The sequence below is a fragment of the Lissotriton helveticus genome, chromosome 5_1 (assembly GCF_964261635.1).
Source record: "Lissotriton helveticus chromosome 5_1, aLisHel1.1, whole genome shotgun sequence".
Lineage (NCBI taxonomy): Eukaryota > Metazoa > Chordata > Amphibia > Caudata > Salamandridae > Lissotriton > Lissotriton helveticus.
The window spans coordinates 1,214,337,520-1,214,355,792 of NC_136065.1; the positions used below are offsets into that span (position 1 = coordinate 1,214,337,520).

An 18,273-nucleotide genomic window follows, 5' to 3' on the forward strand; every position below is an offset into this window, starting at 1 on the left:
GAAACAGCAGTGAATATTGAATCCCCTCAGTCCTGAGTTCCTTTTTCACGGCTAGGTATGAGGCCCTACGACGTTGAATATCCTGGGTATAGTCCGGGAATATGGTGACCGCGCTGTTCTCCACCTTAAAAGGCCCCATGGAGCGTGCATTTTGAATTAGCAGGTCTCTGTCTTTATAGTGAAGGACACGAGCCACCACAGGTCTAGGGGGGCGCCCCAGCAGTGGTGGTGCGGCCGGGACTCTATGTGCTCTTTCAAGAGTAAAGAAGGAGGATAGTCCTTCCGGGGCCACCTGTGACCTGAACCAGTTCTCCAGGTAAGAGATCATATCCGTCCCCTCAATTTTCTCCGGCAGGCCAACCACCCTCACATTGTTGCGCCGGTTCCTACTTTCGGCGTCCTCTGCCCTCTTCTCCAGCGTCGTTAGCCGTTGCAGCGCATCCTCTAACTTCCGCTCGATAGTCACCACCGCTGGTTTCAGATCCTGTACTACCAGTTCAGTGTCTTTCACTCTGTCCACCAGCTTTGAGTGATCAGCTTTCAGGAGGCCCAGCCCCGTCGCGACCTGCGCAATGTCGTTATGCAGGGAGTCTTTGGTTGTCGTGATGGCCTCTAGTGTCTGATCCAGGCGTTTGTTCAGCCTCTTCTCAGTTTCCGTGCCCTCCACCAACCCTCCGCTCTCCGAAGCAGTACTCTGCGCCGCACCGTCGCCATCTGCAACTCTCGGTTTCATCTTTGTAGATACTCCTCTCACAGAGCCGCCCGTAGACACCGTCCACTGCTGTCCCTTTATTTTCAGGCAGTGCGAAGCTCTTCATCCGATGCCAGGAAAGGGTTGTCAGTCCAAGCCACGTGCAGCTCCAGCAAGGCCGCAGTCCCTCCGCTGGTGTGCAGCCGCCGCCGTTGCGGCCCCTGGCGTAGGGCCACCTAATCTATCTTTGGGCCAGTATTGTAGTCGAGGGCCCCGCCGGTAGCGAGTACCGCAGCAAAGTCCAGCCCCTGTATGGGCGACCCACCTTTGTTACAACCGGGTCAGAACTATGCTCAAGAAGGGTCCGAGGTCCATCTAGTGATCCACAATTGATCACCAGTGATCAGCGCCGTTCCACTACCTGTCCCACTCCCGGTCCCTCCGATACTAGGCAGCAGAGCTAGGCACGCCGTGGCCGCGTGACCTACTCCCGAGTAGCCGCCAATAGGGACCCCTTTGCAGGTCTCGGACGTAGCAGGGCCTCTGCGCTCCTTTCCGAGCCCTTCCCTGGACGCGCCGAGTCAGGGGTTCAATTATAGCAGCCACTCCTCAGCCGCCAGCCGGGTGTGCAGCGCAGCAACAGGGGGACAGTTCCAGCGTCTCCTCGGCGCCGCCTTCGTCGTCGCGCCCCGGGCAGCGCTTCCGGAGCGGTCTCTGTCCGACCTCCTACCGCCGCGGCAGCGTTCAGCCTTCCTACAAAGGATCAGTAATTGCCAGGGTCCTGGTCGCCACTGAGCGTCATCCACTGAATGCCCCGGGGTCCACCACGTTGGTCATTTCAGGGCACTGAGCACCCGCGCTGATCCGTGAGCGCACCAGCTCCTCACCCCTTCGTGTCTCAGCCACGGAGCAAAGGGCACCTCCCCCTCTCGTCGCCGTTTCATGCAGGCACCATTTTGGGACCTCCGAAGGATTTTAGCCGGTTACCGTCTAATAGTCAGTCTCTGGTGTCCCCTCTCGGGCCGTCCGTCCCCAGGCGCGCGGTCACCGCAGCTCCTCTCTCGCTGCGCTCCCGCCTATCAGGCCAGTGTCGTAGCAGGCAGGCCGGCTCTCCAAATCACCGTCACTTCGCGATCGCCGCCATTTTGTGGGTTCCGTCTCTTCACGCCCGGTCTAGGTCCGCGAGGGTAAACTCGCTCACCGGGCCCCGTCTTAAGGCAGTTTCGGGCGCAGAATGTACCCCAGAGGTTCCGACCCAGATACCGCCGTCATGAGTCACTGTAGAGCCCCGTATGCAGGATTAATGAGGGATCGAGCGCGGAGCTATCGGCTTACGCCGCCTGCTCCATCGGCGCTCAAGCCACGCCCCCCCTATTTGGGTAGGTTTGTGCTATCAAAATACTATATACATACGGACATAGCTACAAGCATTTAAAAGGAGAGTAGTCCGACTTCTATTACTATCACAAATCCTTGGACATTGTGAGGAAGGAACTGAACCGCCTTGTCCCTGGTCAGAATCACATGATCCTGAGATGCAAAGCCTGCATGGAAGAACCCCCACATGCCCCCACAGAGAGCCCGATCCACAGGAAGGATTCACCTGGACTCCAGGAAAAGGCAGCCTGGTAGCACACTCCTCCCTACTGCCGCCAGATGAGTCAGTCACACGCAGCCAGCACAAGTTAAGACCCTTCTACAAGGTTGTGCATAGCAGCAGATGCCACCCTCTTCCACCCGCAGGCATAACACTTATTTATATGGGTTCCAGAGACTTCTGCTGATGTTGTTTCCCTTGTGCCAGAAAGGCAAATGCTGCTATGTCTGTTATTTCATGACTTGTATGAAGGACTTTCGTCATCTATATTGAGAAAGCTTCTTATGCATCATCATTATTGATGTGTCTTTTTCCTTTGTTATATTTCTCCTGGACATGTGTAGTATAGAAATTGCAGCAGTGTTTTGTAGTCTCACTTTTGCGTACTGTTCTTTTCACTCCCTTTATAAAGCGCTGTGGTTCCTATTGGGCGTGTACTCTCAATATAAAACTGCAAAATAAATTATATAAAGTTGATACCAGTAAGGTCTCTGTAACTTGTGCTCTAGCTCTTCTGTTGAATCCTGTAGTATTCGTTTAACTCTGTTGTCTTCAGCCAGAGATTGTGATCTTGAGATTTTCATTTTTCACACTCTATCGCTTCTAAGTTGACTTTTCGTCATAACCTGTGACTCAATCAATCTGCAGTGGACATGATCGAAAAAAGAAAGCAATGTAGGTAGAAAATATACTTATATACATTGAAAGTGAGCTTACATGTAAAATTGCATGCCCAAATTTCATTGCTTGTAATATCTATGGCTTTCCTGACAATGTATAAGGAAAATTAGATAAAAATGCAACAGTTGCCTCCATATTGTCAAAGGTTTGTTGGAGAGGGTGAACTTTCAACACTCCCTTGGCCAGTGTTGCACCGTACTCCAGGGAGCTTTTGCAATCTATTGGGAGCGAAACTTTAGAAACTGTCTTTTTAAAATAAAAAAAATCTTTTTATTATAATAATACAAAAGAAAACATTTGCATCGGGTGAAGAACAATTGACTTCATTGTGAGGTTTTGGTTGCCATTCGTATAAAATCAGCAATTACCAATCATATGGAAATTTGGGATCACGGGGATTCCGGTGGTTCTACTTCCCTTTGCCGCCTCGGGGGTGTACATAATTCGCCACAAAAACTATTCCATGCTCCCCATACCTTCCCCCACTTCTCCGGACAACCCCTGGCTACATACACTGCCCTTTCCCTGAACATGCACCAATCTAGGTCCTCAGCCCACTTAGTGATCTGGGGCGGCTGGCTAGCTCCCCACAGCTGGGCAATGTTTTGCTTCGCCACCATGCATGCCAACGTCACCCACTGTTTCAAATACCCATTCAAATCCGTGGTTTCCCATACATTCAACAGACACCTCCGGGCCTCCGGTCGTATCTCCTCCCCCAGTACTTCTTTAATTTTACCGTGTATACCCACCCAGTAAGTCTGTATCTCCTTACAGTGCCATATGATATGTATGAAAGTGCCAAGCTCTCCACATCCTCTCCTGCATTTACCACTCATCGCACGTTACATGTGTACAAGCCTAGGTCCTGTGATATATGACCGATGTAAAATCTTAAGCTGCACCAGTCTGAGCCTCATCTGAATTGCGACCACTTTAGGGGAAGAGACCGCCTCCATCCAGTCTTCATCGTCTAACTCCAGTCCATCTGCTCCCCACGCTGTTCTAATACTTCCCAACGGGTCCTTCATATTATTTATAAGCTTCCTATAGATCAAGGGGATAGGCTTTTCTGGCATGTGACCATCTAGCACGTTGTCCTCAAGAGGAGAAGCCTCCGGAAGTTCAGCATCTCCGGGCACGTGAGCAAGGAGAGCGTGTCTAACCTGCCTGTACCGAAAGTGTTCAGTAGCATTGAAACTTTATTGCTTCTTTAAAGATTCAAATGTCAACACACCGTCTTTCCCCCATACATCCTTAATCTGGCTGATTCCGATGAGGTCCCACTTATCAAACCCTTTTGTCTTCCACAAGCTCCCAAGCTTCTCTGAACAGAACAGTGGGGTAGCAAACGTCAATCTTCCTTCCCATCCCAAACTTCTGGTAGCAGCGTGTCAAACCTGCACAGTGTGTGCTGTCGGGCCTGTCAATGTGAACTTCCTGGGTCTAGCATACAAGGCTTTAAGAATATCACCACCTGGTGCCTGTCCACGATCCATAGCATAGCCTGGGTCCCCGGGGTGCCCATTGACCATGTGATTCACCGCCGCAAGGTGCGAGGCCCAATAATATTTCCTCAAGTCTGGGAGACCGATGCCCCCATCATACCACGGGAGGGTTAACTTGTTAAAGGCTATACGTGGCCTGCTTTCTCAGAGGAGTTGTCGCTGTAGTGCTTCAATCTCCTTAAAATAGGATAGTGGTACCGGATCCATTGTGTTTTAGAGCATATACAGGAACCGGGGCAAGGCCAGCATCTTAAATAACACCACTCTCCCAAGTAACGAGAGAGGGAGAGTCTTCCATCGTTCCACATCCTTTTAAAATCGGTTCAATGTGGCCCCAGATTGTTAACGTACCTCATCTTTGGGTCTAAGGATATATATATATATACCAAAATAGGTAAATCCCACCAGTTCAACCTTTACCGGACACGATTGCGGAACCACAGACGGAGCCCCTGACAGAACGAACAATACCGACTTAGAACCTATGTCTATTTAATTAATGTATGAGAAAATTATTTCATACAATACTACCATTTGACACAGAACCTTCCCAAGGAAGCTAGGCTCATCACTTTGTGCAGTTTAGGGCGGTTCTTTTCACCACAACGCTTTCAAAGTTCACTGGCCATTGCCATGTGCATCCATGGTCATTCATTCGTCTATTGTGTCCAGGTACAGGCAAAATTAAATTGCTCTACTTGTGCATCTTGTCTTATCGCTTTTTAATCGTAAATATTTTTCACTACCCTAATTTAGATGCCATGCTAAGATATGTATTGCTACATAGGTTCATGTTTTAGGTCTTTTCATTGTTTACTTAGTTATTTCATTTCTTACTCCAAAGTTATTCCCTAAATTCCACAATTCATTTTTAAAAATTACACTTCTTTAGGGTTTTTTTTCTCCAGTTTATGTAGTGATATTTAGCTGTATTTATCAAGACTCTTTTCAGTTTCTGCTGTATTTGTCTTTTGTAATTGTATTTAAATTGGATAGCCTCTCAATCGTACTGCAAAGTCATTTATTGTATAATATCTATAAATAGTATCTTTCTTCTATCTGAGGCTCAGAATTGCGTTTGGCAGTTTTCATATCTTCTGTCCTGCCTACTAATAGGTATATTCTTGTGTACTTCCCCAATTCCTGTTTTTGCACCATTAACCTCTCCTTACACTGGTTGATCAGAAAAGTATGTGCCTTATTGTTTATATTATCTTTAAATGTGCTGATTGTACGTACTAAATTGAACCAGCGTCTGTGTTTCTAAGGGCCGAGACTCAATTTGTCCCTTTTGTTAAAAGTGTGCACTGGTTTAGCCCAAAGAAATTGAATTTAGTGGCACCTGGATCCACTTAGTATTTTGGTTTGCTGTTGAATTCTACTGGTCTTTGTTGGCCCTGACATTTTCTGGTATGTGTTGCTTAATCATTCTTACTGTGCATCCTTCTATATATAGAAATGATATATGTATATAGCTGTTCCTTCTCTCCTTGCCATTGTATTAGCATAGCCTCAGTGAATCTGTCCCAGCATCAAGTGTTCTGAGATGAGTCTCATAATGTGACCAGGCTCACTTTCTCTCAGACAGTTGCCTAAACAGGCTGGTATAGGAAAAAATACAACAGTTTTTGGTGGTGTTCTTGCATTTGAACACGTGTATATCCTCCTTAAAATGTAAACACATTTTATTTACATAATTTGAGTCTTTTCCAAGAGTATTTATGAGTGAGAATAAGTCTGTATGATTTGACTGCTGAAATATCCAGTTCATGTCATTGATTCTTTACATTCTGAAGATATTACCAGTAATAACTCCTGATGTTCCTGGAAAGTAATTAACCCTTCTTTTTGTTTGTAAATAAAAATATGGTTTACGCACATAAGACATAATCAGTACCCAAGTACAGCATACTTAGGGTTTTGTTTATTGTGATTGTACAAGCAATAAAACATAGTATGAAGCCAAAAATAAAATTGGGTTCATGTGGTTAGTTTTTGCAACACAAATTTGGCATCTGTATGGATGGCGAATGCTACTTACAATATTAAATAAACATTGGAAGAGAATGCTAACTATACTCCTCAAACCGGTTTGTAATTTAAGGCTAGCAGTCACTCCTGTCTTCACTCAAAGTCAGGTAAATTTATGTCCACAATCATCCGAACAGAACTTTGAGGCCAAGGGTATTGTGAGAAAGTATGCATAGATATTCTATGTGTCTCTACATTGTAACAGATAGTGTTTTTAAATCCACATTTCAAGACAGATTTTCATTAACCCTTTCTTTGCTGCCGTCGGCCAACGGCCGTCGCGAGCACTATCTTTGTAGAGCTGCGCACGTCCGTTGGCTGACGCAGCCCCACCCACATATAGAAAGCCCGCACAGCGGCAAAATTATTGCCGCGGTAAATGGGTTAAAGATAAGTAAATTGCTAATCTTTCACTGTTGCTGCTCTGGTCATTCAAAACCAATTGTGAAGGGTGGAGAGTACCAGAATTAACACAAAGGTAATTTTTCTTAGCATGAAAAACAAATCATTGAGCTTTCCAGATGAACATCAAATGGAAAAGAGAATGTTGCTCATTTCTGCATTTTTATGTGTGCTGACTTGTATTTTGACTTAACTGATTGTTGTGTTTACATTGAATACCATTTTTATTTCATCAGGTTGACGACAGGTTTTTTTGGAACAAACACATGATTCAAGATGTCATCAATTTGAATGTAAGTTTGCATTAGGTTTATCTTAAAGTTTATGTAACATGCACGATGGACGAAAAAGCTGCTCTCCACGTACTCCAGACAATGTTGAATACATAATCATGTTGATGCAAACTTGCTTCAAAGCTCTATGCCTGTCAAGGGTTGAAAGTATAAGCTAGTATTGTGCACTGTTGAACTCCCTACCAGATGCCACCATGTCATTAACAGGACATAAAAGTATATGGTGTCCGGAAAGTATTGGCAAAAACGCCCAAATAAATCACTAATGCATACAAAATCATCCCTGTATTAATCCACGTTTTAGACCAGTTTCCTGGTACATTTTCCTGGTACATTTTCATTGGCACAGATTAGCATGGTTGTGTTTGGATATTCAATCATAATATTACTAGATAGTAGACAACTTGTAAAGGCGTCATCTTGTATCCTGCCAGAGCAGAATAGACTAGATAAATAATAGCAAGGCAGGGATAGCAACGATTGTAAATTGTATGAAATACAGGAACACTAAGACTGGTTTCTTGATACGTGTTTACATATCACAAGCTTCTGTCTGAGGTGTCCCAATTCCTCACCCATGTAACTATTTATAATAGGGTTTCTGACCAGAAATCTGGGCATATAAATGGTTAATCACCTCAAATGTGATCTGCAGGTGATACGGCGATAGCCAAGAGCTTTCGTCTTAGATGTCTGAAGAAGTTTCTTTGGCCTTTGCCTGCTAAGACCAGGAACACTGTGATCCAGGCATATTGCTTTTGGATTATGGAAGTATTTTATATATGGCAGTAAATAAAACCCTTATTCAACATCTACAGATCCTCCAGAAAACGGGGGCTTGCATACTTGGACATTTACCAATTACACTAATATTCCTGTCCAACTTGGGAATCTTCCTTGGCTCCCATTCGACAAAAATATCCAGTTTAAAGCTCTTTGCTTTATTTACACCGCCTGGATGGGGGTGACCCTGTCTTTCTTGGCCACCTGTTTTCACTTTATTGTCCTGCCCGAAGCCTTCGTTCCTCCCACCGCTGCCTGAGGTTCCCTGAGGTTTCGAGATTCAAGTAGGCCTGGGCTGGTAAAAGGCTCTTTTAACTTCCTAGCCACAAAATGTGGAACTCCCTTTCTTCCCAATTGCAGACCTCCTTTACAGAGATTGGATTTAATAAGCATCTTAAAACTGGGCTTTTCTAAAATGTAGCTTTTGTTTAGGGCATCAAAGGCCTATTTCTGTGGGTTGTACTAGCACTGGGATACCCTGGTTGGTTGGCCATGCGCTCTATAAATCCTATAAATAGAAAATGAATAGAACTGGAAGCTGGTGGTGTGTACATTTTCACTGAGTGTCCATTGTTTAGCTCATTATTCCACACAGAAAGCATCCATCTATGATTATTTCCGTATTTTGGCAGATGTTTTTTTGTTTAGAATATCTTTATATGTATGGAATCCTATTTCTCCATTGTTTGATGTTCAGTAATAATCATAAGCGCTTGGGTTATTATCAGACAAGATAGTGTATGTAACAGTAGACCTCACAGCCACTGGCTCTGATTTAGTACCTCCTTAAGTTGATTATCCTGGCTTTGTCTCTTTTTTGTTAATGCGTTTTATTCTTTTTTTCTTTTATACACGTTTTAAACTTAAACAAAATTGTGCAAGGTCTTCTGGAACAGTCCACAACACACGGCGGCACGTACATATTCTTACAGTATTTCACGGGATTTGTGGTGCGGCATAAGCTGTCAATACTGGAACAGCCAAGAGCTCAGTTTTGCATTCTTCCTTAAACATTCAAGTGTTGCTCTGATCTGGGATGTGTAGCTGTCCCCACAGTCCAACCCAAAGCACTCCATACAGAGCCCTCAGATCTTCATTAATATATGAGGGTAATCTCTACTTTGTTTACCACCCTTTCAGTCTTTCTTCCCCAATCAACGACTACCTGGCTCTTGCTGTTTGTATGCTGCAAGTTGCTCCATTCTATTACCAAAGATATATTTGGCAGCCATTGAACCGTGTCATTTCCATCTGTCCATATCAATATCATTTGGGAACCCTTGGTTCATGGGTGTGATGTGAGTGGTACCTCTACAAGAGCTAAAGTGTTAGGATCCCTGATGCCTAATCACAGTAAAAGTCCACATTTGTAAAGCGCACAATCACCCGTAAGGGTCTCTAGGCGCTGGGGGGCCGTCGGGAAGATTAAGCGAGCTATTGCCCAGAGTCACATGGTGCTGGGCTAACCTGCCGCCGGAGCCGGGGCTCGAACCGTGGTCCCCAGATTCCAGCGTCAGTCGCCCTGGCCGCGGCGCCACACCTCAGTGTGGCGGAAGTGTCCAACTAAATGTATTCACCTGATATCTCTGGCTCCTCCTTGTTCAGTTCCCATGCAGATAAGTGCTAAAGTACAGAAATGAGAGTAAATAGCTTCTAAATTGTGAGCCAGAAAAAAAAGAATGAATTTCCAACTCTGAAGTATAAAAATAAGTATAACATTCTTAGATAGGAGATACACTATCTACTGGCAGCAGTAGATGATTTTAAGGAATTGCAAAATTGAATGTACAATCAAGGACTTAGGCACTAGTTGATAAGTACAGGGTTAAAAACGGTTAGAAAAAGCTCAACAGCCTCAGAATACCACTAAATATTGGCAACCTCCTAATAATCAAACGCTAAACAATTTCTGGTGTAACAAAACCTCTGAAAAGATAATTGGAACTCAGCACTGTTGTGAACAGTTAAGTATTATGTTGAACAAAGTATCCAGACCCAACTGATGCATTTAAATGGATGATTAAAAAGTAATTCAGAATGATGATCAACTTCAAAGGAGCTTGATGGGTATATAATCTACATACTTTATCTTCCTCACACACAGAAGTGGACATTCCAGTGAGTCAGAGCTGCTAATGCAAAGTATTGACATTTGGCCTCCAATTCCTTTTTTTAAAGTGGCACTGCAGTAGCAGCACTCATCATGCAACTGTTTGTCTATACACACATGGACAATTGGCACCAAAGGATTAGTCCTTACCAGAACGCTATCAGATGTCTACACAACCTCTCAAATTCCCCAAAATAGTTTGAACTTAATAATCCATAACAAATAGACATCCCGCCCAGTTTGAAGAATCCAGTACTTTAGAGATGCCTGAGACACACGAGTTGCAAGAGTGTATCCTTATAGGTAATAAAGTTTTGCATTTCCATGGAAAATTCACATGGATCATCTGATGATATAGTGAAGCTAGTAAGGACAAATGCTGGACCTGAGGAGGGTCCAGCAAGTCCTCAAACCCTATCTTCCTCATAGTGTAGACAGGCAATACAACAACTAACTACTATCACAGCAAGCAGGGAATATTCATGCCTATTGCCCTTTCAAAGGAAGTTTAAACAGCTGGCTTTATCCCAAGACATCACACCAATTCAACTTCCTGATATAAAAAAATGTGAAAACTGACATTTTAAACTGATCTCTCTTAAAAGAATATCAATGGGTCGTCTGCGATTAAGTACTTTGAGAAAGAAATTATTTTGGGGAACCCACATATTGACCTGGGAACCCACAGATGGACCTGTTCTCAAGTACAAGAAATCCTTGGATTCTTCATCTTGATATCCAGAACAAAACTCCACAGGGAATTCCAGCACAACACTCCACAGGGAATGCCCTGTTGATTGCATTCTTCATCTACCAAAATCATTCTCAGGCTGCTTAAATCCAAAACCAATACAGTCTTCATTGATTCTACATAGCCATGCAAATTGTGGTTTCCAGGCTACTAATCTTTAGAAAAACTGTAAAAGGGTGTGCTGTTCAGAACAGACTTCATATCCACAACAAAGGGAAAAGTCTTTAATCATTGCAGAACCCAAGTACCAGACCTCTGAGAAATTTCAGTACACACAACTAAATATGTCTAGGTACTGTAGAAACATTCTTAAAGACATCAAATAACATGCCTCAATATATCCCTTTGCCTTCAAATGAAATATGAAGGCATAGTGCCAGACAAGACAATTGGCTCTGAAACGTACTAGGAAGTGACAATGTTTTCTTACATCCTTAAGCCCAGTGGTTCCCAAACTTTTGACTCCTGAGGACCCCCACTCAATCACTACTGGAAGCCGGGGACCCCCAAGGAATTTGTACAATTTAAATTTCTTTTTTAAAATGCTTTTGAAGCAGAGGCATTTTCAAGAGGGAGACAGCCTGAATTGGGTCTATTGGCATGGACATGTATGCATACAGCAGTGTATTATTTAGTGGTACCCAAGGGCTTGTGGAAAGTGAGCAATCAGACATCAGCACAAAAATCCTACTGCTGATCCTGGCTGCATATATTTTTACCTGCCTGCCAAGTAATGGTAACCTATTCACTTGTGCCTTTCAACATTTTATTGCTTTTATTGTATTGCCTGTATTTTCATAGTTGTGTCTGTGACTGCTGTTGTCTGTCTTCCCCGTTACCTGTACGTGGTCCGTGCCCCTTTTTCTTCCCTTTGTTCCCCTCGCTGTCCCCGCGCTCTCTCTGCCCAGTCATTCCTTATGTAACCCTCGCTGCCCAGTGTCTCTGCCCAGTTTTGCCTTCTGTTCCCCTCGCTGCCCCCGTGCCTCTCTGCCCGTTCTGCCTTCTGTTCTCAGCTGCCCCTATATTTCTGTATTCTGTATTTTGACCTCTGTGCCATTCGTTTTTGGTGCCCGTCTGCCCTCTGTGCCCCTCGTTTTTCCCTAGGTTTTTGTGCCCCTGGTGCCTTCTGTTCCACTCATTTTACCCTCGTTTTTTGTACCTTTCTGCCCTCTATTCCCCTTGTTTTTTGTGCCTTTCTGCCCTCTGTTCCACTCGTTTTTCCCTCGTTTTTTGTGCCTTTCTGCCGTCTGTTCCACTCGTTTTCCCTCATTTTTTGTGCCCTTCTGCCCTCTGTTCCACTTGTTTTTTGTGCCTTTCTGCCCTCTGTTCTAGTCGCTTTTCCCTCGTTTTTTGTGCCTTTCTGCTGTCTGTTCCACTCGTTTTCCCTCATTTTTTGTGCCCTTCTGCCCTCTGTTCCACTCGTTTTTTGTGCCTTTCTGCCCTCTGTTCCACTCGTTTTTTCTGCCTTTCTGCCCTCTGTTCCACTTGTTTTTCCCTCGTTTTTTCTGCCTTTCTGCCCTCTGTGCCATTCGTTTTTCTGTTCCAATCGTTTTTCCCTCGTTTTTTGTGCCTTTCTGCCCTCTGTTCCACTCGTTTTTCGTGCCTTTCTGCCCTCTGTTCCACTAGTTTTTCCCTCGTTTTTTGTGCCCTTCGGCCTTCTGTTCCACTCGTTTTTTGTACCTTTCTGCCCTCTGTTCCATTCGTTTTCCCCTTGTTTTTTTGTGCCCTTTTGCCCTCTGTTCCACTCGTTTTTTGTGCCCTTCTGCCCTCTGTTCAACTTGTTTTTTTGTGCCCTTCTGTCCCACCCGTTTTTTGTGCCCTTCTGCCCTCAGTTGTTCCACTTGTTTTTCCCTCGTTTTTTGTGCCTTTCTGCCCTCTGTGCCACTCGTTTTTCTGTTCCACTTGTTTTTCCCTCGTTTTTTGTGCCTTTCTGCCCTCTGTTCTACTCGTATTTTGTGCCTTTCTGCCCTCTGTTCCACTTCGTTTTCCCCTCGTTTTTTGTGCCCTTCTGCCCTCTGTTCCACTCGAGTCCTGCAGACCCCCTGGGAATGTCTCACGGACCCCTGGGGATCCGCGGACCACAGTTTGGGAAACGCTGCTTTAGCCAATCGAAATCTCCCTTGTAGTTACATGTGATGAAGAATTTTATAGATGGTACGAAAGTATATTCTCCTCTAACTAGACCCCTAGCCCCTTATGAGTTGAACATATTTCTTTTTAATTTTATGGGCTCTCAGTATGCACCGATGCATATGTTCATTTTTTGTTGGCCTGAAAGAGTAGTGATATACAGGCTATGTGTTATCATGACCTCTGTCTGCCCTTCTGTAGGTTTATAGGATTTTACCATGAGCTAAACATTTTTCATAAGCTATCTTCCCCAACAATGTTATTAAAACGTAACTTATTCTTTTGAACAAAGTAGTGATCAAGGTGCAAAATGTACATTTCATAAAGGGTGTACACATCTGAAGAATTTGTAAACGAAAGAGTCTGGTAAATGCAAAAATGAATTGACTGTTTTGTTGGTATGTTTTCACAGAACTACATTTTCCACTCTGTTGTTCTATAGTATGAAACAACTTAGTCCTTCAGCCACTTCAGGCATACAGATTGGAAGCACTTCAGTAGGATGTTACAGGAAAGTAGGTGCCATAGTAGTTGAAAAGCTTAGAAAACTAAGTGGTGGACACCAGAGAGTAAGTAGCTAGCTTAGCCCCAGGTTATGCCTACTGTCACAAAGCCTAGTTTCTTCGCTCCTTTTTTCTGTACTTTTGGGCAATAGTCCATTTTACAAGCATTCAGTCCAAATGTAAAGTTACAAATTAGGGGACTATGTGAATGTCTCTAAAACAGATAATTAAAGCAAATAAGTATAAAGCTGTCCCTGAATGATAATGTACATAAATGTAGTTGTTTCTGTAGGATCCACAGGTGGATTTTTGGATCATTCCAGTAATCCAGGGATTTGTGCAGATAGAAGAACTTGTGGTGAATTACAACGAGTCATCAGATGAAGAGAAAAGCAGCCCAGACACCCCACCGCAGGAATGTACCTGTGTGGACGATGTACATCCGCAATTTCTAGTGGCACTTATATCGCGTAGGAGCCGGCATCGAGCAGGCAAGTGCTGAATTGTTCACTCTTATTCTCCAGGCTCAAGTGTAAAGATGGCTTTCATGCTAGGTTCAAGAAACTAATGCAGGTCCGTAGAAGGCCTTTGAATAGATTAGTTCTTGAATGTTTAGAAATATATCATTCTTTATTTAGCAAAAAATGATTAATCTTGAATAGAAATTTGTTTTTATACTGTACCATATTTTTGGTAACTTACTATTGCTACTGGACGTTCAATATATATATATTTTATTGATACTTTACTTTTGTTCTTCAAAACGTCTTTAAGGTCATATGTGCTACTATATATCTTGGGAAAGGACGTTCCATGTGCTGTTATATTGGAGAATTTGCCAGGCTATTATGCAGGTGAACGATGGTTACTTGCCCTGAAGCAGAGCAAATGTAAACCTAACCAGTTCCATTAACCGCCATCCCCCCAGATGTCTCCTTAAAAATGTTCGATTTTATATTGCTATGATGGCTAAAGTTATGTAGTTTTATGTACGATCGAACTCCTGTTACTATCCTGAACAGAACCATATTTGCCATGGATTGGAGTTGACTCTCTCTTCCCTTTTGGGCTGAGTGGTCGCTCCCCAGTGTCTCTGGCGACATCTGGTATCGTTGTGCTGCGCTTCCAATCAAAACTGCCTCATTATTATTGCCTGCAGCCTGCCTTGCTTGCCGCTTTGCTTTGTATGCATTTTTGAATTGCCATTGTAACTTTTACTGTGATTGCGCGTTATCCCCAAGCGCTCGGCTGTGCTCACCCCTCCGCTGCCATTTTGTTTGTTGTTGTCGTCCTATTAAGCCCGCCCGCCTCCCAGCTGAGCCGCCCTCCCACTGACTACATACAGCGCTCCATTACCACGAAGCGCTGTGACTCTCTCTTCGCTTTTGGGCTGAGTGGTCGCTCCCCAGTGTCTCTGGCGACATCTGGTATCGTTGTGCTGCGCTTCCAATCAAAACTGCCTCATTATTATTGCCTGCAGCCTGCCTTGCTTGCCGCTTTGCTTTGTATGCATTTTTGAATTGCCATTGTAACTTTTACTGTGATTGCGCGTTATCCCCAAGTGCTCGGCTGTGCTCACCCCTCCGCTGCCATTTTGTTTGTTGTTGTCGTCCTATTAAGCCCGCCCCGCCTCCCAGCTGAGCCGCCCTCCCACTGACTACATACAGCGCTCCATTACCACGAAGCGCTGTGACTCTCTCTTCGCTTTTGGGCTGAGTGGTCGCTCCCCAGTGTCTCTGGCGACATCTGGTATCGTTGTGCTGCGCTTCCAATCAAAACTGCCTCATTATTATTGCCTGCAGCCTGCCTTGCTTGCCGCTTTGCTTTGTATGCATTTTTGAATTGCCATTGTAACTTTTACTGTGATTGCGCGTTTTCCCCAAGCGCTCGGCTGTGCTCACCCCTCCGCTGCCATTTTGTTTGTTGTTGTCGTCCTATTAAGCCCGCCCCGCCTCCCAGCTGAGCCGCCCTCCCACTGACTACATACAGCGCTCCATTACCACGAAGCGCTGTGACTCTCTCTTCGCTTTTGGGCTGAGTGGTCGCTCCCCAGTGTCTCTGGCGACATCTGGTATCGTTGTGCTGCGCTTCCAATCAAAACTGCCTCATTATTATTGCCTGCAGCCTGCCTTGCTTGCCGCTTTGCTTTGTATGCATTTTTGAATTGCCATTGTAACTTTTACTGTGATTGCGCGTTATCCCCAAGCGCTCGGCTGTGCTCACCCCTCCGCTGCCATTTTGTTTGTTGTTGTCGTCCTATTAAGCCCGCCCCGCCTCCCAGCTGAGCCGCCCTCCCACTGACTACATACAGCGCTCCATTACCACGAAGCGCTGTGACTCTCTCTTCGCTTTTGGGCTGAGTGGTCGCTCCCCAGTGTCTCTGGCGACATCTGGTATCGTTGTGCTGCGCTTCCAATCAAAACTGCCTCATTATTTTTGCCTGCAGCCTGCCTTGCTTGCCGCTTTGCTTTGTATGCATTTTTGAATTGCCATTGTAACTTTTACTGTGATTGCGCGTTATCCCCAAGCGCTCGGCTGTGCTCACCCCTCCGCTGCCATTTTGTTTGTTGTTGTCGTCCTATTAAGCCCGCCCCGCCTCCCAGCTGAGCCGCCCTCCCACTGACTACATACAGCGCTCCATTACCACGAAGCGCTGTGACTCTCTCTTCGCTTTTGGGCTGAGTGGTCGCTCCCCAGTGTCTCTGGCGACATCTGGTATCGTTGTGCTGCGCTTCCAATCAAAACTGCCTCATTATTATTGCCTGCAGCCTGCCTTGCTTGCCGCTTTGCTTTGTATGCATTTTTGAATTGCCATTGTAACTTTTACTGTGATTGCGCGTTATCCCCAAGCGCTCGGCTGTGCTCACCCCTCCGCTGCCATTTTGTTTGTTGTTGTCGTCCTATTAAGCCCGCCCCGCCTCCCAGCTGAGCCGCCCTCCCACTGACTACATACAGCGCTCCATTACCACGAAGCGCTGTGACTCTCTCTTCGCTTTTGGGCTGAGTGGTCGCTCCCCAGTGTCTCTGGCGACATCTGGTATCGTTGTGCTGCGCTTCCAATCAAAACTGCCTCATTATTATTGCCTGCAGCCTGCCTTGCTTGCCGCTTTGCTTTGTATGCATTTTTGAATTGCCATTGTAACTTTTACTGTGATTGCGCGTTATCCCCAAGCGCTCGGCTGTGCTCACCCCTCCGCTGCCATTTTGTTTGTTGTTGTCGTCCTATTAAGCCCGCCCGCCTCCCAGCTGAGCCGCCCTCCCACTGACTACATACAGCGCTCCATTACCACGAAGCGCTGTGACTCTCTCTTCGCTTTTGGGCTGAGTGGTCGCTCCCCAGTGTCTCTGGCGACATCTGGTATCGTTGTGCTGCGCTTCCAATCAAAACTGCCTCATTATTATTGCCTGCAGCCTGCCTTGCTTGCCGCTTTGCTTTGTATGCATTTTTGAATTGCCATTGTAACTTTTACTGTGATTGCGCGTTATCCCCAAGCGCTCGGCTGTGCTCACCCCTCCGCTGCCATTTTGTTTGTTGTTGTCGTCCTATTAAGCCCGCCCCGCCTCCCAGCTGAGCCGCCCTCCCACTGACTACATACAGCGCTCCATTACCACGAAGCGCTGTGACTCTCTCTTCGCTTTTGGGCTGAGTGGTCGCTCCCCAGTGTCTCTGGCGACATCTGGTATCGTTGTGCTGCGCTTCCAATCAAAACTGCCTCATTATTATTGCCCCTCCCCCTCCACTATCCATATATGACAGTTGCTCCCGCGCGCAGCGTTTACGCGCAGCGGTCGCGCCCCATTCGCGCCGAAGGTGCGCCAAAGGTAAGCCCGTCTACGCCCGTCTGCGCCTGGACCGCGCCCAGCGCCATACCCCCTGGCCCTTTTCATGCCCACCCCTCCCGCATTACCTACGATGCCACCACCCTCCTAGCCCTTAACCCCGGCCGCTCCCCCAACTGCGTCCAAGCCGCTCCTGGACAAACCCACGGACCTTTCTCATGCAACTCCTGCATACTCTACGGCACCGACAACAACTCCGCTATGATCACAACACAGATATCCGTCCCCAACCACCTACAATGCATCTTGCTCAACACCCGATCGGTCCACAGGCACGCCATTGACCTATGGAATCTACTAGACACCATCTCTCCGGACATCGCCTTCCTAACAGAAACATGGATGAACGCCTCTTCGGCCCCAGACATCACCATTGCCATCCCAGAAGATTATAAGATCATACGCAAGGACCGTACCGGCCACACAGGAGGAGGAATCGCTATCGTCCATAAGAAATCCATCCACATCTCAACCAGCTCAGACGTCAATCTCGCCAACTCTGAACACCTTCACTTCCAGATCCACATCGACCCCAAGACCACACTCAGAGGCACCCTCCTTTACAGACCTCCAGGACCCCGCGCTCAATTTAGTGAGGACATCACGGACTTCATCACTCCACACGCGCTCCCCTCCAAAGATTACATCCTTCTGGGAGACCTCAACTTTCACCTTGAAAACAACAACGACCTCAACTCCACCACCCTTTTGGACAACCTCGCCAACCTCAGACTTAAACAACTGGTCACTTCCCCCACCCACATCGCAGGTCACACACTCGACCCTATCTTCACCTACAGCAATCATGTCTCCTTCAGCCACACCACGGCTCTCCTTTGGACTGACCACAGCTGCGTTCACTTCACCTACAACAAGCCCAAACCCAACATCCACCCCCAACCAACTCTGCAAAGAAACTGGAACAAAATCACCACCGACCAGATCTCCTCATC

At 45.9% G+C, this 18,273-nt stretch overlaps 1 protein-coding gene across 3 annotated transcripts in view; it reads left to right on the plus strand.

Annotated features, from left to right (window-relative positions):
* INPP5F (inositol polyphosphate-5-phosphatase F) overlaps positions 1–18,273 on the plus strand; it is a 1,146,251-nt gene that overhangs the window by 652,496 nt on the left and 475,482 nt on the right. For all 3 annotated transcript variants that reach the window (XM_078643924.1, XM_078643926.1, XM_078643927.1), the window contains 2 exons: positions 7,147–7,203; positions 13,773–13,971. In XM_078643924.1, coding sequence (XP_078500050.1) covers positions 7,147–7,203; positions 13,773–13,971 — 256 coding nt within the window. The remainder of the gene's footprint in view (positions 1–7,146; positions 7,204–13,772; positions 13,972–18,273) is intronic.